The 23,482-nt window shown below is 42.0% G+C and overlaps 1 protein-coding gene and 10 non-coding genes across 11 annotated transcripts; 6 read left to right on the top strand and 5 right to left on the bottom strand.

Annotated features, from left to right (window-relative positions):
• Window positions 1-6,283: 6,283 nt before the first annotated feature.
• Window positions 6,284-10,816, top strand: LOC137058872 (uncharacterized). Its single transcript, XM_067432374.1, has 5 exons — window positions 6,284-6,475; window positions 6,583-7,384; window positions 7,481-7,690; window positions 8,933-9,351; window positions 9,647-10,816. The coding sequence occupies exons 1-5, from the start codon at window positions 6,458-6,460 to the stop codon at window positions 10,814-10,816; spliced, it is 2,619 nt and encodes an 872-aa protein (XP_067288475.1). The 5' UTR covers window positions 6,284-6,457.
• A 1,330-nt stretch (window positions 10,817-12,146) lies between these two features.
• Window positions 12,147-12,228, bottom strand: trnas-gcu (transfer RNA serine (anticodon GCU)). Its single transcript has one exon. It is a non-coding gene; the product is annotated as a tRNA-Ser (tRNA).
• A 1,815-nt stretch (window positions 12,229-14,043) lies between these two features.
• On the top strand, window positions 14,044-14,184 carry LOC137058938 (U4 spliceosomal RNA). Its single transcript, XR_010900901.1, has one exon. It is a non-coding gene; the product is annotated as a U4 spliceosomal RNA (small nuclear RNA).
• Window positions 14,185-14,764: 580 nt separating this feature from the next.
• trnas-gcu (transfer RNA serine (anticodon GCU)) lies at window positions 14,765-14,846 on the bottom strand. Its single transcript has one exon. It is a non-coding gene; the product is annotated as a tRNA-Ser (tRNA).
• Window positions 14,847-15,459: 613 nt separating this feature from the next.
• Window positions 15,460-15,541, bottom strand: trnas-gcu (transfer RNA serine (anticodon GCU)). Its single transcript has one exon. It is a non-coding gene; the product is annotated as a tRNA-Ser (tRNA).
• Window positions 15,542-15,680: 139 nt separating this feature from the next.
• trnas-gcu (transfer RNA serine (anticodon GCU)) lies at window positions 15,681-15,762 on the bottom strand. The gene has a single exon. It is a non-coding gene; the product is annotated as a tRNA-Ser (tRNA).
• Window positions 15,763-17,349: 1,587 nt separating this feature from the next.
• On the top strand, window positions 17,350-17,490 carry LOC137058937 (U4 spliceosomal RNA). Its single transcript, XR_010900900.1, has one exon. It is a non-coding gene; the product is annotated as a U4 spliceosomal RNA (small nuclear RNA).
• A 1,539-nt stretch (window positions 17,491-19,029) lies between these two features.
• Window positions 19,030-19,170, top strand: LOC137058935 (U4 spliceosomal RNA). The gene has a single exon (XR_010900899.1). It is a non-coding gene; the product is annotated as a U4 spliceosomal RNA (small nuclear RNA).
• Window positions 19,171-20,574: 1,404 nt separating this feature from the next.
• On the top strand, window positions 20,575-20,715 carry LOC137058999 (U4 spliceosomal RNA). The gene has a single exon (XR_010900958.1). It is a non-coding gene; the product is annotated as a U4 spliceosomal RNA (small nuclear RNA).
• An 885-nt stretch (window positions 20,716-21,600) lies between these two features.
• trnas-gcu (transfer RNA serine (anticodon GCU)) lies at window positions 21,601-21,682 on the bottom strand. Its single transcript has one exon. It is a non-coding gene; the product is annotated as a tRNA-Ser (tRNA).
• Window positions 21,683-22,819: 1,137 nt separating this feature from the next.
• Window positions 22,820-22,960, top strand: LOC137059004 (U4 spliceosomal RNA). Its single transcript, XR_010900963.1, has one exon. It is a non-coding gene; the product is annotated as a U4 spliceosomal RNA (small nuclear RNA).
• The last annotated feature ends 522 nt before the right edge of the window (window positions 22,961-23,482 follow it).

Genomic DNA, 23,482 nt, shown 5'->3' with positions numbered 1-23,482 from the left:
TCGTTCCATGTCCAGATATGTGCATTGTGTTTTTCTGCATCTATGTTTAGGATGATTACTTTAAAGTGGTTAAACGTTAAAGCTGTGGTAGGTACATTAAAGCAAAGTGCTTCAAACAACTTTGCCTGGCACTCTCGAACACCAAAGACAACCATCGTTGAGGATGGGTTTCAAACCCACACGTGCAGAGCACAATGGATTAGCAGTCCATCGTCTTAACCACTCAGCCACCTCGCCACACGTCTGCATGAAAATGGGCTCTGGAGTTTTTCAGCAGCTATGTTTAGGATGATTACTTTAAATTGGTTAAACGTTAAAGCGGTGGTAGGTACATTAAAGCAAAGTGCTTCAAACAACTTTGCCTGGCACTCTCGAACACTAAAGACATCAATCGACGAGGATGGGATTCTAAAGCCTAGTTCACACTGTCCGATTTTTGCCCCGATTTTGAGTCGCCGACAGGTTTTGTGAAATCGCCGACAAATGCCCGAGATCACAGGCAAATCGGTGCTCGTGCACGCGAGTGACAATCACGCAGTATGAATGATCAAAGACGCGATCAGAGAGAATCGCCGACGAGTCGCCGACGCCGGTGAGATATTTGGCATGCTTAATATCTGGACCTGTCGGCGATTCAAACTCCTGCAGTGTGAACAGCGCTCTGACTGAAAATTACACCGACAGCCAATGAGAGAGTGAGATACAGGGCAGCAGGAGGTTCAGGGAGGAGTTATAAAGCAGAATTTCAGTATTTTAATAGATATATTTACAATTCTATCAAACAGAAACAAAGGCCAAACATTTGCACATCCAGCCATAGCAGCAGCACATTAAATAATTATTTATTTACCTCAAACTGTCTTTGCAGAACAAAATCCTGGCTCCCTCTGTCTCTCCAACAATATCTTCCGCCATAATCTTTTTTCTTTTTCTCCACAAATCAGCGCACATACAATTTGAAGCAAACTTTGTGCAGTTTATCATTTTTAATAACAATTCCAAGTCTCGCGCGAGAACTCCGGTCTGACGCACGTGTGATCTCGCGTTGTTTACTTGTCACATCGCACGTGTGTTTGGGAAACGTAGTTTGCACACCGGAGAGCGAGAGAGTTGTCGGCGATTCTTCCTCTTGATCAGTCATGCAGTGTGAACTCCTCTGTCGTCAAACCATCGTGCAGTGTGAACACAGCAGTGACTGAATGATACCCCAGATAGTCATGCAGTGTGAATAGAGCTGTGACCCGACGAGTTTGAAAATCGTGCAGTCTGAACTAGGCTTTACCCACGCGTGCAGAGCACAATGGATTAGCAGTCCATCGCCTTAACCACTCGGCCACCTGGTCACGCGTCTGCATGAAACTGGGATGTGGTGTTTTTCTGCATCTATGTTTAGGATGATTACTTTAAAGTGGTTAAACGTTAAAGCGGTAGTAGGTACATTAAAGCAAAGTGCTTCAAACAACTTTGCCTGGCACTCTCGAACACTAAAGACATCAAACGACGAGGATGGGATTCGAACCCACGCGTGCAGAGCACAATGGATTAGCAGTCCGTCGCCTTAACCACTCGGCCACCTCGTCACGTGTCTGCATGAAACTGGAATGTGGTGTTTTTCTGCAGCTATATTTAGGATGATTACTTTAAAGCAGTGGTAGGTACATTAAAGCAAAGTGCTTCAAACAACTTTGCCTGGCACTCTCGAACACTAAAGACATCAAACGACGAGGATGGGATTCGAACCCACGCGTGCAGAGCACAATGGATTAGCAGTCCCAGCTGCCGAAGGATAGTCCGACAATTTGAGGGAAATGTTGAAGAATGTTCAACTCCACAGCCAATCACGGCGAAGCACTATAACATTTGCAACCAATCAGAAAGCGCCATTCTTAACATTTTCTTGACATTTTCGACATTTGACCAATCAGAGTTCAAGGAAATGTTGTGAGCGTGTTTACGCTTGTCACCGCTAGTTGGTGTCAGGAGGCTAGTCAAGCTGTCAATCAAGTTTCCGAGCTGAGCCGAAGGTGGCACGAAGTAATGACAAAGTTCTCGGGGGGCGTGTCAGAGTTCAAAAAAAGTTCAGTAGAGGAGCATCACTGGCACGGAGGTCAGCATCATTTTTACGGAGATCAGGTCATCGGATAAAGTATATTTTTTATACAAAAAATACACCGCGAACAGGTAAGAAACCAAATTACACATTTGAATATGTTGTGTTGAGTTTATTTTGTAAAGAAACAATTTTATTAAGGGTAGTTTTGTCCAAAACGACTTAACCTAGGTCAAAAAAAATGTCTGGAAAAAAATCCCATAAAGCCATGTCGGAAAATGAATGGATAATTCGTCTAAAAAAGTTTGCCAGCACTGGAGTTTGGCCATCAACTGAGGGTAACAGGCCAGCTCCTCGACAGAAAAAGTGGTATGAGATGTATCAAAGGGTGAGTGTGTGCTTAGTTTTTGTGACCTTTTCATGAAATAAACGACTTAAGTGTTTGTTGACTTGCATAATTGAACATTAGAATCGTTTGTTTAATGTATTTGCATAACAGAGCAACAACTTAGAGTTCAGTACAAACATGTACCTGATCTCTTTCATTAGAACAACAAATTAGAGTTCAGTACAAACATGTACCTGATCTCATTCATTAGAACAATGCACTGTTACTTATGGTTTACACTAATGTAAACCAGGTATCAATATTATTTATTTATATATATATATATATTTATGTAAATAATGTTGCAGGTATTTGAGATTTATTTCATACTATTAAAAAAATACATGGAAGACTTTTTTGGTCTGGGAGGAGATTTGGAGATTTGAGAGAGAGGGGGCAGGGATGTTGGGGGATGGTTTGAAGGTGTGAAATTAAATGTTCCTCTCTTGTACCTCTCTTGTTCTTTTAATGGGGGAAACAAACTCATTCACTTTTTCTCTAATTTTACATTTTTGTGTCTCCCCTTCAAAGAACATATGACAAAAAATAATTTATATAAAAATAAATATGACACTTCCTGGAAAATGACAGTAAATCAATTTGCCATTCCAGTTTAGTTAGAAATGCATGTATTGTGTATTACATGTCAATTTTTACAGATTGAAAAATGTCCGATGCAGTCTCGCGGCCAGACAACTTTACTTGGAGCAGTCCCAAAGTGCATGTGTGGTTTTCACACTCAAAAGGTAACAATGTGAAGATGTTGCAAGTATTTATTTATTTATTTTTTAAATTTATTTTTATTATATATATATATATATATATATATATATATATATATATATATATATATATATATATATATATATATATATATATATATATATATATATAGTATTAATTTACTAAACATTTTTCATCATTAAAAAATTATTGTATGTATTTTTGTGGTTGTCTTAAACAGGCCACTGTCTCTACTGGACCAGCACCAAGGGTTGTGGAACAACAGCCTTCCGCTACTGGGCCAGCACAGCAGAGTCAGCCTCAGCCTCAGCCTCGGCTCCAGCCCAAGACTACTCCATCTGTGACATCTAGGATTATACCAAGTTTGTCAAGGGTAATAACATTTTTCAAATTTTTACGTTTTAAAGTATAACAGTTAAGTTGAAATATAATGAAGTACAGAAAGTAAAAAGCTGAGTTTTGGCTGGTATGTTTTTCACACCTACCAGCATATAAAAACAAATTAGAGTCACAAACAGCTTGCATGTCATTCATGTATAACAGAAATAAAAGGGGGCCTAAGACACTTCTCTGTGGAACTCTATTATTAATAATTGTTTCCTCAGAGATTGTCCCATTAATTTCTCTGGTAACATTCCACTTATGCACCATTAATTATACACATATTATAAATTCAGCCATTTAGCATCTACTTTGTGGCCATTACAAGTGTAATAACCAATTAAGAGGTTCATCTAGGTTGCTCTCTTAACCAAGAGGGTGGTAATACACACACAAAAAAATTACTTTTATACCATTGTCCAGCTTTTTCTCAGTTATTCAGCAAACATACAGCATGAACCACTTAAGGGACACCATTTTACAGAAAACAGTATGCATATTGTATTTAACTATACAGCAAGAAAGCAGTTCCTTTAATTAACACAATAAAATATAGGAACAATAGATTTTTTTTCTCATTTGCCAAATATGTCATTATATATTTGTTGCAGCAATTATATAATTTAATATATAATTTAAATTTAATCTTTTCATTGAAATTGTTTTTCCCTATTTTAGTTTACCAAGCCAAGATTTGGTGGGTCCCACATTGCTGCAGCAAAGCCCAATCTAAGTATGGCTAGGAAACCATCTCAGGTTGTTGACCAGCCCAGCCCAGCAGTGTCCGGTGATCCTATAACAAGCACCACTGTCTCTGTAAGTACTGGCATAATCCACATTGCATTCTATAAAGACACATTCCAATCCTGTGCACTTTTTAGAAACATATTTTGTATTTCAGGAAATCTCAACGTAATGAACAATACTATATTTCAATTATCATATAGTGTCAATGCGGGCAGATTGGTAATATAGTTGAATATTAAGTGTCCCTAACTGAACAAGCCAAAAGCCAAAGCCGACTACAGTACACTACTGTTTAAAAGTTGGTGAGGGGTTTTTAAAGAAATTGATACTTTTATTCAAGAAGATGCATTAAATACATTTGAAAATAGATTCAAATAAGCCGCGATTTTAAAATGCAATAATATGTCCCAGTATTACTGTTTTGACTATATTAATCTTCAATATTCTTTTTTTTTAAATACGATTATAGTATTGTATAATTTCATCTAGGATGAGTTAAAATTATCGGACAGTTATGTTTGACTGTTTCTCTTGTTATATATACAACATCTATTATATTTCACTTATATTTCACATCATATTTATTATAATTGTACAGACACAAGACCCTGGAGTTCCAGCCTCTGTCCCCAGAACCACTGCAGATGTGACCAGTCCTACAGAGTCGTGCAGTATTGTCTCTGTAAGTAATTTAAAAATTCTATTGGTTTATAAAAGTAATTGAATTGGCATATTAACTGTAACTTAACACAAAATAGCGTTAGCAGCTGACACAGTTTTAAAAAATGTTTGGAACATATGTATACATTTTTTTCTATTAATGTACGGTAAAGTAAGTAGTTGACATCCACTCCAGTAGCTTCCTAAAACACTTTCAAGCTGAATAAACAATAACCAAGTAAACTCATAATGTTAGGACTTGGCTCCCCAAAGGATCAACTTGATATTAAATTTAAAGAAATATTTACATTATTATTTACATAATCAGATGTTTAAAATATTTTAAATAAAGAGATGTTGTTTGTAAAATTACAGAGGATAATCTTTCCTGGCTTTAAGAATATTCATTTCTTTTTGGATGACAGTAGTGATTAATACAAAATTATATTTTATTTTAAAGTTTTGATGTAGCAATAATCACTGTTTTATGTGAGGGTAGTTTTGGAAAAATAAAGTGCTTATTGAACAAATGACCTTGCTAAACTAAATGTTTGGTATTTTTCTTTCACAGACTGCTCCTTCTGGAGCATTGCTGCAAGCTCCATCTGGAGTTCGACTGCATCGTTTGTGGTCGGAGACCTTGCCACAGGAAGATCACAGGTGGATTGCCAGCAGACTTTTTAAATCGGGACCCAAGGGGAAACCAGAGCTTCGTGAAAACCTACAGCTCTGGTATTACCCACCACAGCCAGCACTTACATACAATCAGGCTCCAGCTCCAGACAGATTTTTTTGCCATGCTCTGTTGCTGTGGATGCCATACAAGCTGTGGAGGGTCAAGGTTCTCTGTCCCAATCCTGCCTGTGGACAGCACCAGCTGACAGGAGGCGGTCTGCACAAAAGGGCACGGCAGGTTCTGGACATCGACAGGATGTACAACATGGTCACAGAAACCCTCATCTGTGCCAAGTGCAAAGCCTCGCATGTGTCTTGGAGTCAGACTGTCCTTCAACAGTTGGATCTGGGCCATCGATCTGAGTTTCGGGTCATCCTCACACGGAAGTGAGTACACTTTCATTCCACATCCAGTTGATAGTCCATCATCACATTTATTAGCAAATACTTTACAAAACAAATATGTAAAATATATAAATGTGTGGATTTTGCTTTTCCTAAGGTATGCCTGTGATATGAGGGTCATTCGGCTTCTCCGTGAACGTGGCCTTGGCAACAGTCCCACCCGGGTCATAAAACAACTGCGAGAGAACCACAGCGAGGAGTGGCTCCAGCGGCTGGCCCAGTACACCACGCAATGTGTGGACTTCCTCAATGGACCCGGGGTGTTGCCAGTAAAATTTCAGGAACCCCCAGAGCCTACAGTGGTGCCAAGCTGTAAGTGGCTGCTTACAGTCTACAGCCAAGACATCCTGACAAGGCTGGATGAAATCCATGCAAGGATTACATCCACCTATGGCTCTATCTTGAAGATGGATTCCACTAAAAAGGTTAGTGGTGGATTTTTGTTAATTTATGTTGTTTTTTACTATATCAAAGCATGGCAGTCTGCAGTTTCATTACATTTACAGCATGCTTCATATCATGTATATTACAGATCACCAAGAAGCTGGCTGGGACGGCAAGAGGAACGGGACTCTGGCTTACCTCTGTTGGCAACGAGTTTGGTCAGGTGCTCATAAGTGTGCTTACAGCCCAGGAAGGAGCAGGACTGGACATTATGGTGGATGGTCTGGTGAAACGGTACCAGAAGGCTGGTGTGGACCCACCTGCTGTATTGTACGTGGACTGTGGCTGTTGCACTGAGGTGGGCGAGACCAAGCTCAAAACTAGATTCAGAGGTTGGCCAGATCTCCTGATACGCTTGGACATCTGGCATTTTATGCGCAGGATTGCCTTGGGGTGTACAACTGATGCCCATCAACTGTATCCCATCTTCATGTCACGGCTGTCAGCATGCATTTTTGAGTGGGATGCGGCTGATGTTTCTGAGCTTCGCGTGGCAAAGAGAGAGCAGCTGATATCCCAGGGTTGGCCTGCGCTGACAGATGAAGATGTCCACAAGCATCTCACCAGGGGAGAGCTGGCCCTTCATTGCCGGAGGAGGACCCATGGAGAGGAGACTACCATCCTTCTCCTTGAGCGACTGCTTACAGAGCTCCTGAGCAGCAGGGGCAATGACTCCCTGGGTGTTCCTCTCCTGGACAGAGAAAGGATGGAGCACATCTGGAATGTCCAGAAGAAGCATGTTAAATGCATTCAAGATCCCCCTGGTGTTGTGCTCTATACAGAGACGGGGAGCTTAACCAAGGGAGGCATGCTTCTGAAGACATACAGATGTGCAAGGGGCTCTACTTCTCTCGAGTCCTTTCATTTACATCTGAACCGGTTCATCCCAGGTATGTCTTTGTCACATACAATGTGCATGTGTAAAGAAAGCTCATTAAGTGTCTGTGTTTCTTAAAAACCCGCCATATGCTTGTGTCTATTTACAGGAACCAGTGCGAACAGTCTGAACTTTCAGATTTATCTGCTGGAGGGTCTACACCGGTGGAACCAGGACCGGGAGGCTGCTTCCCTGTCAATGGAGCCATCAGCTTTGCGTAGTTACACAGGAGAACTTGTTTACTGTGTAAACACCAACTACGAAAAGCTGTTTGGCAGGAAAGTGGTCCCCACATTTTGTTCCCCTGCACGTTACACCGGTGAGAGAATTTGTTATTGTTCATGATTTTGCAATTTCTGTGTAATCTCAGTCAATATATTAGATATAACTCTATAGTCTACCGTATCATATTTCTTATGCAAATTTCTAAAGGCCTGTTAGTCCACTGACAGCAAGTTTGCTGAACCCAAGTTCAGTTTAATCAAAATATCCAAAACATTAAAAAAAACTTGGCAATACAAGAAACTGACGTTGACTTGACGTTGGCTAAACAAAACTCTCCAACAGCACGGCAGTTCAAAATGTTACATTCAATGCTAGACAAAGACTGAGGGCTAGAGATAAGGGCTAGACATAAGGGCTAGACATAAGGGCTAGACACAAGGGCTAGACACAAGGGCTAGACACAAGGGCTAGAGAAGGGCTAGACACAAGGGCTAGAGAAGGGCTAGACACAAGGGCTAGAGATAAGGGCTAGACATAAGGGCTAGACACAAGGGCTAGACACAAGGGCTAGAGAAGGGCTACACACAAGGGCTAGAGATAAGGGCTAGACTTAAGGGCTAGAGAAGGGCTAGACACAAGGGCTAGACACAAGGGCTAGACACAAGGGCTAGAGAAGGGCTAGACACAAGGGCTAGAGAAGGGCTAGACACAAGGGCTAGAGATAAGGGCTAGACATAAGGGCTAGAGAAGGGCTAGACACAAGGGCTAGACACAAGGGCTAGAGAAGGGCTAGACACAAGGGCTAGAGAAGGGCTAGACACAAGGGCTAGAGATAAGGGCTAGACATAAGGGCTAGACACAAGGGCTAGACACAAGGGCTAGAGAAGGGCTAGACACAAGGGCTAGAGAAGGGCTAGACACAAGGGCTAAACACAAGGGCTAGAGAAGGGCTAGACACAAGGGCTAGAGAAGGGCTAGACACAAGGGCTAGACACAAGGGCTAGACACAAGGGCTAGACACAAGGGCTAACCCTAACCCATTCTAGACAAAGACTAATGGCAAACATGAGGGCTTAAGTGCAGAGTAAAAATCATGTTACATGTAAATATCAAATATGATCAGGCTTTTGAGGAAAATGTATTTGTACGTCTCTCAATCATCACTGTATTGCATTATGTTTTGCCATCCACAATTAAAGGTTTTGCGCCTCTGAATAAAAAAATGTTATCAGCTCTATTCTTACAATATCACACTATATGAGCTACTACAAAAGCCTAATTTATCAAATATCATACACAACATTTAATTTCTGCTTGTTTATTGTGTTTGTTTCAGGTGAGCTCATTGGAGTGCAGTACCTGTTCCAGCAGACTGGCCAGTCACTGCAGGACATGAATCCAGACTCTGAGCAGACCGCAGAGCTCATTGAGGACCTCAGTGTGGAGGAGCGAGATGAAGATGAGGGCTTCTGTGACATCAGCGAGGATCACACCATTACTGATCCGGAAGCTGTTCTGTCACCATCCTCCACACTCACACTGGGTTCTCCCACCCTGGTCACCAGCAGTGACATATCTGCACTGGGCTCCACATCCCCTTCACTGCTCCCTGACCCCACACATGGCCTCACACAGTCTCATTCATCAGCTGGACCTTCAGGGACTGCTGTCTCTCCTTTCCCCTCAGAGCCAGAGGATGCTGGTCAGGATGATGACGACGACGATGATGATGATGATGATGATGATGGAGAGATGGTAAATACCACTCCTTTGTATTTCTTTCAAATCAAGTATAATATTTCAAACAGTGATGAATTAACATCCATTGCTTTAAATCCAGACTTTCTACATATTCTAAATGTAAACGTAAAGCCTAAAGTCATAAGTAAGCAGGAAATATGCATCAAGTCAGATTTATTTCTATAGTGCTTTGATCTATACATATTGGGTCAAAAGAGCTTTTTTGTGATAAACAGGAAAATAACAGAATTTTGCATCAAATAGATGTCATGTAGTAATTTCTTTGTTTGTGTGTTTGTATTTTTAATAGGCTGTTGACTACCAAAATGTCCCGGGTTATCAGCATGTGGACAGGCTGGCAGAATATCTGGTGGAACTCCGGGGTCACACAACCCTCAGCCTGACCAACCAGGAAGCCAACACAATAATTGCTCTTTGGCAGAACCTGGATGACCAGGACAAGAAAGGGGTGGTGAAAGCAGCTCGTTACCAAAAGAGACTGCTGAGTGGACGCTTCAGAGTCCCAAAGAGGCCCACTCAGAACCCAGGGGTAGAGAGCACCATCAGATGTGTGCTGGGTGCAAGTGGCATAGCTGCTCAGTGGCCTGACTGTTGCCGTCTGGTGGAGACCATCTTCATCAGACTTTGCAATGCTCACCCAAGCCCCAAAAGAAAAGGCAAAGGAGCCCTGTCGAGATGGTCTCTGATCCTGCAAGACTATCGCAGGATAAGGCAGCTTGTACTGGGCAACGGCTTGGTGATGGGAGGGACGTCAATCCAGCTGGTGGAGGTTAACCAGAACACCCTGATTCAGTGGTACAACAACAGACAGAAAAAGCAGGAACTGTCTGTGCTGCTTCAGGGTATTCAGTTGCCTCAGCCCCTCCATGTTGCTCAGGAGCCTCTCCAGGTTGCTAAACGCTTACGGACTGAGCCAGAACAACCAGGGGAACAGCACCAGTTTAAGCTGCCAGAGAGCACAGCAGGTCAGGCAAAGCAGAGGCAGACTTCTGTTGGGCGACCCCCTCTCAGACCCAAGGCACCAGCGCAGAGCCAGATGTTGGTGACACCATCAGCCCCTGGATCATCACTGCAGATGGTACCAAATATTATGATACCAGCAGCACCAGGGTTCCACGGTGTGCCAGTGTTTCAGGTGCCAATGTACCAGGGAGTCCAAATGGTCCAGGGAATCCCAATGGTCCAAGGTGTTCAAATGGTACAAGGAATGCCAATGATCCAGCCACTGTTACAGCCTACAGTGGTGCAGGGAACCAGCTCACAGCCTGCTACACCAGAAACCATGCCTAAGAGACCCTACAGGAGAACTGTAGAGGCAAACACGTGCAAAAAATGTGGGCAATACAAAACCAGTGCAACGGGACATAGCCAGTACAGGGGCAGGGTGTATTGCCCACAGACTGAGACAGTTTGCAAGGAGGTGTGGTTAGAGGAAATGCGGCGAACCATTTCTAAATAATTTATCTTTTTTTTAATATGTATATATATATATATTATTGTATATAGCGTGAAATATTTTTAAACTTTATTTAACATTTTCTTTCTTGTTTTTGAAAACCTATTTATTGATTTTTACAATTGTACATTTAATATTTTAAAGTTGTTATTTAACATTTTATTGACCTTTTATGTTTGAAAATTTGTTTAACATTTTATTTTATTTAACATTCATTACTGTTCTGTTTGCATAATTGCAAAATAAAAACAAATTGGCAAAGTGATTGCATTTTGACTTTTTTACTTTCATATAACACTGCAGCAATAAAACATTTGTATATTAAAAGATCATTTGTACATTTCTTGATCTTGTGATAGATCTTTTTGAGCATATTGGTTATTCAGTAATGGGTCGCATCTTTGTTTATAATAATATAATAATAACACCGTTCCATTGATAATTGTATTTTTCTTTAAAGAACATCAAAAAACACAACAAACTATTTATGTGTATTTTATTAGAACTGGAACAGTATACATTAAAAAATATATTATTTCATTTAAATATAAATATTACAAAAATTTGTTTTGTTGACCTTTTTACTTTCATATAACACTGCAACAATAAAAAAATAATTTGTACATTTTCTTATTAATGTGACAAACATTTTTCAGCAAATGGGTTGCATCTTTCAAATACAGATTTGCAAAAGTCTTGTGTGAATGTAACCTAAAACAAATGCTTGATTAGATCAAATATATAACAACTAGTAAATAATAACAACATTGGTAATTTTATTTTTCATGAAAGAATATCAAAAACACAACAAACTAATTACATATGTGTATTTTATTAACACTGGAACAGTATGCATCCAAAAATGTGTTTATTTAATTCAAATATAAATATTACAAAAAGCTGTCTTTTGCTGGAATCGAACCCCGGTCTTGGTGAGCACCTGCAATAGAAAACCGTGTAATGTAAATGCGTGATTTTCCCACACGAAGTAACCGGAAAAGGCATCACAAGACATATGCTTAGGAAGAAAAATCTCTGAACGTCACATTTCACCCTTTCTTTTCTTCATTTTTTCCCTCTCTTCTTCCCCTTCTCCCTTTCTTCCTTCCCCCTTTTCTTCCCTTCTTCCCCGCCTTTGTTGGACTATTGTTCCCCAGCTTGAGCGCATCGCCTTAACCACTCGGCCACCTCGTCACGCGTCTGCATGAAATTGGAATGTGGTGTTTTTCTGCAGCTATATTTAGGATGATTACTTTAAAGCGGTGGTAGGTACATTAAAGCAAAGTGCTTCAAACAACTTTGCCTGGCACTCTCGAACACTAAAGACATCAAACGACGAGGATGGGATTCGAACCCACGCGTGCAGAGCACAATGGATTAGCAGTCCATCGCCTTAACCACTCGGCCACCTCGTCTCACGTCTGCATGAAACTGGGCTCTGGTGTTTTTCTGCAGCTATGTTTAGGATGATTACTTTAAAGTAGTTAAACGTTAAAGCGGTGGTAAGTACGTTAAAGCAAAGTGCTTTAAACAACTTTGCCTGGCACTCTCGAACACTAAAGACAACCATCGTTGAGGATGGGTTTCGAACCCACGCGTGCAGAGCACAATGGATTAGCAGTGCATCGCCTTAAACACTCGGCCACCTCGTCACACGTCTGCATGAAACTGGGCTCTGGTGTTTTTCTGCAGCTATGTTTAGGATGATTACTTTAAAGTAGTTAAACGTTAAAGCGGTGGTAGGTACGTTAAAGCAAAGTGCTTTAAACAACTTTGCCTGGCACTCTCGAACACCAAAGACAACCATCGTTGAGGATGGGTTTCAAACCCACACGTGCAGAGCACAATGGATTAGCAGTCCATCGCCTTAACCACTCAGCCACCTCGTCACGCGGCTGCATTAAACTGGGATGTGGTGTTTTTCTGCAGCTATGTTTAGGATGATTACTTTAAAGTAGTTAAACGTTAAAGCTTTGGTAAGTACGTTAAAGCAAAGTGCTTTAAACAACTTTGCCTGGCACTCTCGAACACCAAAGACAACCATCGTTGAGGATGGGTTTCAAACCCACACGTGCAGAGCACAATGGATTAGCAGTCCATCGCCTTAACCACTCAGCCACCTCGTCACGCGGCTGCATTAAACTGGGATGTGGTGTTTTTCTGCAGCTATGTTTAGGATGATTACTTTAAAGTAGTTAAACGTTAAAGCACGTTAAAGCAAAGTGCTTTAAACAACTTTGCCTGGCACTCTCGAACACTAAAGACAACCATCGTTGAGGATGGGATTCAAACCCACACGTGCAGAGCACAATGGATTAGCAGTCCATCGCCTTAACCACTCGGCCACCTTGTCACGTGTCTGCATGAAACTGGGATGTGATGTTTTTCTGCATCTATGTTTAGGATGATTACTTTAAAGTAGTTAAACGTTAAAGCGGTGGTAAGTACGTTAAAGCAAAGTGCTTTAAACAACTTTGCCTGGCACTCTCGAACACTAAAGACAACCATCGTTGAGGATGGGATTCAAACCCACGCGTGCAGAGCACAATGGATTAGCAGTCCATCGGCTTAACCACTCGGCCACCTCGTCCCATGTCTGAAGGGACAGAATTCGTGCTTTGCAGCCACTATCATTAACACAACGGAGAAAAAGTTTACCTTAATGTGTTGTAAAAATGTTGAGGTGATGAGAGATTCGAGCCTTAGACTGACCAGCAAGAAGCAATGTATTATTTTGGTTAGGAGACTCACATTTGTGTTGATGGAAGGAGATGTGCTTATGTTTTTTTGTGTGCTGATTTTACTTTATTGGAAAGAACCTAGAGAGAAAGCCTGAGTCTAGAAAAACATAGCATAGCTGGCATTGATCCTACCTCAGAAAATGTTTGCACTGTCCTTGCAATCTTCATTATCCTACCCAACCTCGTAGAGGGCATGCTGAATCAATCCTGAACTCAAATATGTTCTTAGAGACTGAGCATTATGATCCCGCCCCTTTGCTGCCAGAATACCCATAATTCTCTGCTCCCAGATGTACCGAAGCAGTGCAATTTTTTGAGTGAGAAGAGGACAATGAATAAATCTTTTTGTGCATTTCCCTCGCCTCATTCATAGTCACACTATGAAGCCATCAGTGCCAGAAGCTGATTGCATAGCAGTTTAAAGCTTGATACCATCCTGTCGTTCCATGTCCAGATATGTGCATCGAAGATGTTGTGATGTTTTAGGGCATTCTTTCGCAGAGGCAATATCGTAGCCTATGAGGTTTATCCGAGGCGTGATCTTTGCTGGTTGAAAACTTTACCCAATACCCCGCTAGGTTGACTTGAAATACAGTCAGCCTTGGCAATTTTTGTCAGTCTCTTTGGAGACTTATCAACTTGTTGAAAAGAATCCTTTGTTCCTGTTGTCTGCTGTTTCTTAAATGGTTGTGAATCCATGAACACGGAGAAGTTTCGGCTTCTCAGATTTTGGGCTTTTCTCAGCCAATCTCTCTAACCCAAGCTTTTTTGCTGTTATCAATAAAAAGTAATTCAGTTAAAGCTTGCCATGATGTGTTGTAAACAGTTGGATGATGCAAGCAGCATCCCTGCAGTTGACTTTTTTTTACTAGGATCTCCGTAGAGCAAAATAGGCTAGCCTAAATGGGGGTACATTAAAGCAAAGTGCTTCAAAAAACTTTGCCTGGCTCTCTCGAACACTAAAGACATCAAACAATGAGGATGGGATTCGAACTCACGCGTGCAGAGCACAATGGATTTGCAGTCAATATCCTTAACCACTTGGCCACCTCGTCACGCGTCTGCATAAAACTGGGATGTTGTGTTTTTCTGCAGCTATGTTTAGGATGATTACTTTAAAGTAGTTAAACGTTAAAGCGGTGGTAGGTACGTTAAAGCAAAGTGCTTTAAACAACTTTGCCTGGCACTCTCGAACACTAAAGACATTAAACGACGAGGATGGGATTCGAACCCACGCATGCAGGGCACAATGGATTAGCAGTCCATCGCCTTAACCACTCGGCCACCTCGTCACGCGTCTGCATGAAACTGGGATGTGATGTTTTTCTGCATCTATGTTTAGGATGATTACTTTAAAGTAGTTAAACGTTAAAGCGGTGGTAAGTACGTTAAAGCAAAGTGCTTTAAACAACTTTGCCTGGCACTCTCGAACACTAAAGACAACCATCGACGAGGATGAGATTCGAACCCACGCGTGCAGAGCACAATGGATTAGCAGTCCATCGCCTTAAGCACTCGGCCACCTCGTCACACGTCTGCATGAAACTGGGCTCTGGAGTTTTTCTGCAGCTATGTTTAGGATGATTACTTTAAAGTGGTTAAACGTTAAAGCGGTGGTAGGTACATTAAAGCAAACTGCTTCAAACAACTTTGCCTGGCACTCTCGAACACTAAAGACATCAATCGACGAGGATGGGATTCGAACCCACGCGTGCAGAGCACAATGGATTAGCAGTCCGTCGCCTTAACCACTCGGCCACCTCGTCACGCGTCTGCAGGAAACTGGAATGTGGTGTTTTTCTGCAGCTATATTTAGGATGATTACTTTAAAGCAGTGGTAGGTACATTAAAGCAAAGTGCTTCAAACAACTTTGCCTGGCACTCTCGAACACTAAAGACATCAAACGACGAGGATGGGATTCGAACCCACGCGTGCAGAGCACAATGGATTAGCAGTCCATCGCCTTAACCACTCGGCCACCTCGTCACGCGACTGCATGAAATTGGAATGTGGTGTTTTTCTGCAGCTATATTTAGGATGATTACTTTAAAGCGGTGGTAGGTACATTAAAGCAAAGTGCTTCAAACAACTTTGCCTGGCACTCTCGAACACTAAAGACATCAAACGACGAGGATGGGATTCGAACCCACGCGTGCAGAGCACAATGGATTAGCAGTCCATCGCCTTAACCACTCGGCCACCTCGTCTCACGTCTGCATGAAACTGGGCTCTGGTGTTTTTCTGCAGCTATGTTTAGGATGATTACTTTAAAGTAGTTAAACGTTAAAGCGGTGGTAAGTACGTTAAAGCAAAGTGCTTTAAACAACTTTGCCTGGCACTCTCGAACACTAAAGACAACCATCGTTGAGGATGGGTTTCGAACCCACGCGTGCAGAGCACAATGGATTAGCAGTCCATCGCCTTAACCACTCGGCCACCTCGTCACACGTCTGCATGAAACTGGGCTCTGGTGTTTTTCTGCAGCTATGTTTAGGATGATTACTTTAAAGTAGTTAAACGTTAAAGCGGTGGTAGGTACGTTAAAGCAAAGTGCTTTAAACAACTTTGCCTGGCACTCTCGAACACCAAAGACAACCATCGTTGAGGATGGGTTTCAAACCCACACGTGCAGAGCACAATGGATTAGCAGTCCATCGCCTTAACCACTCATCATCTCGTCACGCGGCTGCATTAAACTGGGATGTGGTGTTTTTCTGCAGCTATGTTTAGGATGATTACTTTAAAGTAGTTAAACGTTAAAGCTTTGGTAAGTACGTTAAAGCAAAGTGCTTTAAACAACTTTGCCTGGCACTCTCGAACACTAAAGACAACCATCGTTGAGGATGGGATTCAAACCCACACGTGCAGAGCACAATGGATTAGCAGTCCATCGCCTTAACCACTCGGCCACCTCGTCACGTGTCTGCATGAAACTGGGATGTGATGTTTTTCTGCATCTATGTTTAGGATGATTACTTTAAAGTAGTTAAACGTTAAAGCGGTGGTAAGTACGTTAAAGCAAAGTGCTTTAAACAACTTTGCCTGGCACTCTCGAACACTAAAGACAACCATCGTTGAGGATGGGATTCAAACCCACGCGTGCAGAGCACAATGGATTAGCAGTCCATCGGCTTAACCACTCGGCCACCTCGTCCCATGTCTGAAGGGACAGAATTCGTGCTTTGCAGCCACTATCATTAACACAACGGAGAAAAAGTTTACCTTAATGTGTTGTAAAAATGTTGAGGTGATGAGAGATTCGAGCCTTAGACTGACCAGCAAGAAGCAATGTATTATTTTGGTTAGGAGACTCACATTTGTGTTGATGGAAGGAGATGTGCTTATGTTTTTTTGTGTGCTGATTTTACTTTATTGGAAAGAACCTAGAGAGAAAGCCTGAGTCTAGAAAAACATAGCATAGCTGGCATTGATCCTACCTCAGAAAATGTTTGCACTGTCCTTGCACTCTTCATTATCCTACCCAACCTCGTAGAGGGCATGCTGAATCAATCCTGAACTCAAATATGTTCTTAGAGACTGAGCATTATGATCCCGCCCCTTTGCTGCCAGAATACCCATAATTCTCTGCTCCCAGATGTACCGAAGCAGTGCAATTTTTTGAGTGAGAAGAGGACAATGAATAAATCTTTTTGTGCATTTCCCTCGCCTCTTTCATAGTCACACTATGAAGCCATCAGTGCCAGAAGCTGATTGCATAGCAGTTTAAAGCTTGATACCATCCTGTCGTTCCATGTCCAGATATGTGCATCGAAGATGTTGTGATGTTTTAGGGCATTCTTTCGCAGAGGCAATATCGTAGCCTATGAGGTTTATCCGAGGCGTGATCTTTGCTGGTTGAAAACTTTACCCAATACCCCGCTAGGTTGACTTGAAATACAGTCAGCCTTGGCAATTTTTGTCAGTCTCTTTGGAGACTTATCAACTTGTTGAAAAGAATCCTTTGTTCCTGTTGTCTGCTGTTTCTTAAATGGTTGTGAATCCATGAACACGGAGAAGTTTCGGCTTCTCAGATTTTGGGCTTTTCTCAGCCAATCTCTCTAACCCAAGCTTTTTTGCTGTTATCAATAAAATGTAATTCAGTTAAAGCTTGCCATGATGTGTTGTAAACAGTTGGATGATGCAAGCAGCATCCCTGCAGTTGACTTTTTTTTACTAGGATCTCCGTAGAGCAAAATAGGCTAGCCTAAATGGGGGTACATTAAAGCAAAGTGCTTCAAAAAACTTTGCCTGGCTCTCTCGAACACTAAAGACATCAAACAATGAGGATGGGATTCGAACTCACGCGTGCAGAGCACAATGGATTTGCAGTCAATATCCTTAACCACTTGGCCACCTCGTCACGCGTCTGCATAAAACTGGGATGTTGTGTTTTTCTGCAGCTATGTTTAGGATGATTACTTTAAAGTAGTTAAACGTTAAAGCGGTGGTAAGTACGTTAAAGCAAAGTGCTTTAAACAACTTTGCCTGGCACTCTCGAACACTAAAGACAACCATCGTTGAGGATGGGATTCAAACCCACGCGTGCAGAGCACAATGGATTAGCAGTCCATCGCCTTAACCACTCGGCCACCTCGTCACGTGTCTGCATGAAACTGGGATGTGATGTTTTTCTGCATCTATGTTTAGGATGATTACTTTAAAGTAGTTAAACGTTAAAGCGGTGGTAAGTACGTTAAAGCAAAGTGCTTTAAACAACTTTGCCTGGCACTCTCGAACACTAAAGACAACCATCGTTGAGGATGGGATTCAAACCCACGCGTGCAGAGCACAATGGATTAGCAGTCCATCGGCTTAACCACTCGGCCACCTCGTCCCATGTCTGAAGGGACAGAATTCGTGCTTTGCAGCCACTATCATTAACACAACGGAGAAAAAGTTTACCTTAATGTGTTGTAAAAATGTTGAGGTGATGAGAGATTCGAGCCTTAGACTGACCAGCAAGAAGCAATGTATTATTTTGGTTAGGAGACTCACATTTGTGTTGATGGAAGGAGATGTGCTTATGTTTTTTTGTGTGCTGATTTTACTTTATTGGAAAGAACCTAGAGAGAAAGCCTGAGTCTAGAAAAACATAGCATAGCTGGCATTGATTCTACCTCAGAAAATGTTTGCACTGTCCTTGCACTCTTCATTATCCTACCCAACCTCGTAGAGGGCATGCTGAATCAATCCTGAACTCAAATATGTTCTTAGAGACTGAGCATTATGATCCCGCCCCTTTGCTGCCAGAATACCCATAATTCTCTGCTCCCAGATGTACCGAAGCAGTGCAATTTTTTGAGTGAGAAGAGGACAATGAATAAATCTTTTTGTGCATTTCCCTCGCCTCTTTCATAGTCACACTATGAAGCCATCAGTGCCAGAAGCTGATTGCATAGCAGTTTAAAGCTTGATACCATCCTGTCGTTCCATGTCCAGATATGTGCATCGAAGATGTTGTGATGTTTTAGGGCATTCTTTCGCAGAGGCAATATCGTAGCCTATGAGGTTTATCCGAGGCGTGATCTTTGCTGGTTGAAAACTTTACCCAATACCCCGCTAGGTTGACTTGAAATACAGTCAGCCTTGGCAATTTTTGTCAGTCTCTTTGGAGACTTATCAACTTGTTGAAAAGAATCCTTTGTTCCTGTTGTCTGCTGTTTCTTAAACGGTTGTGAATCCATGAACACGGAGAAGTTTCGGCTTCTCAGATTTTGGGCTTTTCTCAGCCAATCTCTGTAGTACTTTGGAGTTTCTTACGCCCATGTCCAAGCACCAGAGAAGTTGTTTTATTGATCCTGTAATCAGAATGTTATCAGATATTAACCCAAGCTTTTTTGCTGTTATCAATAAAATGTAATTCAGTTAAAGCTTGCCATGATGTGTTGTAAACAGTTGGATGATGCAAGCAGCATGCCTGCAGTTGACTTTTTTTTACTAGGATCTCCGTAGAGCAAAATGGGCTAGCCTAAATGGGGGTACATTAAAGCAAAGTGCTTCAAAAAACTTTGCCTGGCTCTCTCGAACACTAAAGACATCAAACAATGAGGATGGGATTCGAACTCACGCGTGCAGAGCACAATTGATTTGCAGTCAATATCCTTAACCACTTGGCCACCTCGTCACGCGTCTGCATAAAACTGGGATGTTGTGTTTTTCTGCAGCTATGTTTAGGATGATTACTTTAAAGTAGTTAAACGTTAAAGCGGTGGTAAGTACATTAAAGCAAAGTGCTTTAAACAACTTTGCCTGGCACTCTCGAACACTAAAGACAACCATCGTAGAGGATGGGATTCAAACCCACGCGTGCAGAGCACAATGGATTAGCAGTCAATCGGCTTAACCACTCGGCCACCTCGTCCCATGTCTGAAGGTCCCATGTCCCGTCCCATGACAGAATTCGTGCTTTGCAGCCACTATCATTAACACAACGGAGAAAAAGTTTACCTTAATGTGTTGTAAAAATGTTGAGGTGATGAGAGATTCGAGCCTTAGACTGACCAGCAAGAAGCAATGTATTATTTTGGTTAGGAGACTCACATTTGTGTTGATGGAAGGAGATGTGCTTATGTTTTTTTGTGTGCTGATTTTACTTTATTGGAAAGAACCTAGAGAGAAAGCCTGAGTCTAGAAAAACATAGCATAGCTGGCATTGATCCTACCTCAGAAAATGTTTGCAGTGTCCTTGCACTCTTCATTATCCTACCCAACCTCGTAGAGGGCATGCTGAATCAATCCTGAACTCAAATATGTTCTTAGAGACTGAGCATTATGATCCCGCCCCTTTGCTGCCAGAATACCCATAATTCTCTGCTCCCAGATGTACCGAAGCAGTGCAATTTTTTGAGTGAGAAGAGGACAATGAATAAATCTTTTTGTGCATTTCCCTCGCCTCTTTCATAGTCACACTATGAAGCCATCAGTGCCAGAAGCTGATTGCATAGCAGTTTAAAGCTTGATACCATCCTGTCGTTCCATGTCCAGATATGTGCATCGAAGATGTTGTGATGTTTTAGGGCATTCTTTCGCAGAGGCAATATCGTAGCCTATGAGGTTTATCTGAGGCGTGATCTTTGCTGGTTGAAAACTTTACCCAATACCCCGCTAGGTTGACTTGAAATACAGTCAGCCTTGGCAATTTTTGTCAGTCTCTTTGGAGACTTATCAACTTGTTGAAAAGAATCCTTTGTTCCTGTTGTCTGCTGTTTCTTAAACGGTTGTGAATCCATGAACACGGAGAAGTTTCGGCTTCTCAGATTTTGGGCTTTTCTCAGCCAATCTCTGTAGTACTTTGGAGTTTCTTACGCCCATGTCCAAGCACCAGAGAAGTTGTTTTATTGATCCTGTAATCAGAATGTTATCAGATATTAACCCAAGCTTTTTTGCTGTTATCAATAAAATGTAATTCAGTTAAAGCTTGCCATGATGTGTTGTAAACAGTTGGATGATGCAAGCAGCATCCCTGCAGTTGACTTTTTTTTACTAGGATCTCCGTAGAGCAAAATAGGCTAGCCTAAATGGGGGTACATTAAAGCAAAGTGCTTTAAACAACTTTGCCTGGCACTCTCGAACACCAAAGACAACCATCGTTGAGGATGGGTTTCAAACCCACACGTGCAGAGCACAATGGATTAGCAGTCCATCGCCTTAACCACTCAGCCACCTCGTCACGCGGCTGCATTAAACTGGGATGTGGTGTTTTTCTGCAGCTATGTTTAGGATGATTACTTTAAAGTAGTTAAACGTTAAAGCGGTGGTAAGTACGTTAAAGCAAAGTGCTTCAAACAACTTTGCCTGGCACTCTCGAACACTAAAGACAACCATCGTTGAGGATGGGTTTCGAACCCACGCGTGCAGAGCACAATGGATTAGCAGTCCATAGCCTTAACCACTCGGCCACCTTGTCACGCGTCTGCATGAAATTGGAATGTGGTGTTTTTCTGCAGCTATATTTAGGATGATTACTTTAAAGCGGTGGTAGGTACATTAAAGCAAAGTGCTTCAAACAACTTTGCCTGGCACTCTCGAACACTAAAGACATCAAACGACGAGGATGGGATTCGAACCCACGCGTGCAGAGCACAATGGATTAGCAGTCCATCGCCTTAACCACTCGGCCACCTCGTCTCACGTCTGCATGAAACTGGGCTCTGGTGTTTTTCTGCAGCTATGTTTAGGATGATTACTTTAAAGTAGTTAAATGTTAAAGCGGTGGTAAGTACGTTAAAGCAAAGTGCTTTAAACAACTTTGCCTGGCACTCTCGAACACTAAAGACATCAAACGACGAGAATGGGATTCAAAGCCACGCGTGCAGAGCACAATGGATTAGCAGTCCATCGCCTTAACCACTCGGCCACCTCGTCACGTGTCTGCATGAAACTGGGATGTGATGTTTTTCTGCATCTATGTTTAGGATGATTACTTTAAAGTAGTTAAACGTTAAAGCGGTGGTTAGTACGTTAAAGCAAAGTGCTTTAAACAACTTTGTTCAAAGCACTTTGAGAGAGAGCCTGGCACTCTCGAACACTAAAGACAACCATCGTTGAGGATGGGATTCAAACCCACGCGTGCAGAGCACAATGGATTAGCAGTCCATCGGCTTAACCACTCGGCCACCTCGTCCCATGTCTGAAGGGACAGAATTCGTGCTTTGCAGCCACTATCATTAACACAACGGAGAAAAAGTTTACCTTAATGTGTTGTAAAAATGTTGAGGTGATGAGAGATTCGAGCCTTAGACTGACCAGCAAGAAGCAATGTATTATTTTGGTTAAAAAGACTCACATTTGTGTTGATGGAAGGAGATGTGCTTATGTTTTTTTGTGTGCTGATTTTACTTTATTGGAAAGAACCTAGAGAGAAAGCCTGAGTCTAGAAAAACATAGCATAGCTGGCATTGATCCTACCTCAGAAAATGTTTGCAGTGTCCTTGCACTCTTAATTATCCTACCCAACCTCGTAGAGGGCATGCTGAATCAATCCTGAACTCAAATATGTTCTTAGAGACTGAGCATTATGATCCCGCCCCTTTGCTGCCAGAATACCCATAATTCTCTGCTCCCAGATGTACCGAAGCAGTGCAATTTTTTGAGTGAGAAGAGGACAATGAATAAATCTTTTTGTGCATTTCCCTCGCCTCTTTCATAGTCACACTATGAAGCCATCAGTGCCAGAAGCTGATTGCATAGCAGTTTAAAGCTTGATACCATCCTGTCGTTCCATGTCCAGATATGTGCATCGAAGATGTTGTGATGTTATAGGGCATTCTTTCGCAGAGACAATATCGTAGCCTATGAGGTTTATCCGAGGCGTGATCTTTGCTGGTTGAAAACTTTACCCAATACCCCGCTAGGTTGACTTGAAATACAGTCAGCCTTGGCAATTTTTGTCAGTCTCTTTGGAGACTTATCAACTTGTTGAAAAGAATCCTTTGTTCCTGTTGTCTGTTGTTTCTTAAACGGTTGTGAATCCATGAACACGGAGAAGTTTCGGCTTCTCAGATTTTGGGCTTTTCTCAGCCAATCTCTGTAGTACTTTGGAGTTTCTTACGCCCATGTCCAAGCACCAGAGAAGTTGTTTTATTGATCCTGTAATCAGAATGTTATCAGATATTAACCCAAGCTTTTTTGCTGTTATCAATAAAATGTAATTCAGTTAAAGCTTGCCATGATGTGTTGTAAACAGTTGGATGATGCAAGCAGCATCCCTGCAGTTGACTTTTTTTTACTAGGATCTCCGTAGAGCAAAATAGGCTAGCCTAAATGGGGGTACATTAAAGCAAAGTGCTTTAAACAACTTTGCCTGGCACTCTCGAACACCAAAGACAACCATCGTTGAGGATGGGTTTCAAACCCACACGTGCAGAGCACAATGGATTAGCAGTCCATCACCTTAACCACTCAGCCACCTCGTCACGCGGCTGCATT

This window comes from Pseudorasbora parva, chromosome 22, assembly GCF_024679245.1.
Source record: "Pseudorasbora parva isolate DD20220531a chromosome 22, ASM2467924v1, whole genome shotgun sequence".
Lineage (NCBI taxonomy): Eukaryota > Metazoa > Chordata > Actinopteri > Cypriniformes > Gobionidae > Pseudorasbora > Pseudorasbora parva.
Note: the sequence above shows the minus strand (reverse complement) of the source record. Positions and strands in the feature narration are given on the sequence as shown.

What these genes read in the sequence shown, in the direction of transcription:
- LOC137058872 (XM_067432374.1), top strand. An exon ending in TCTGAACCGGTTCATCCCAG is followed by an intron (nt 7,385 to 7,480) that starts GTATGTCTTTGT and finishes GTCTATTTACAG; the next exon opens with GAACCAGTGCGAACAGTCTG. An exon ending in ATGATGATGATGGAGAGATG is followed by an intron (nt 9,352 to 9,646) that starts GTAAATACCACT and finishes TATTTTTAATAG; the next exon opens with GCTGTTGACTACCAAAATGT.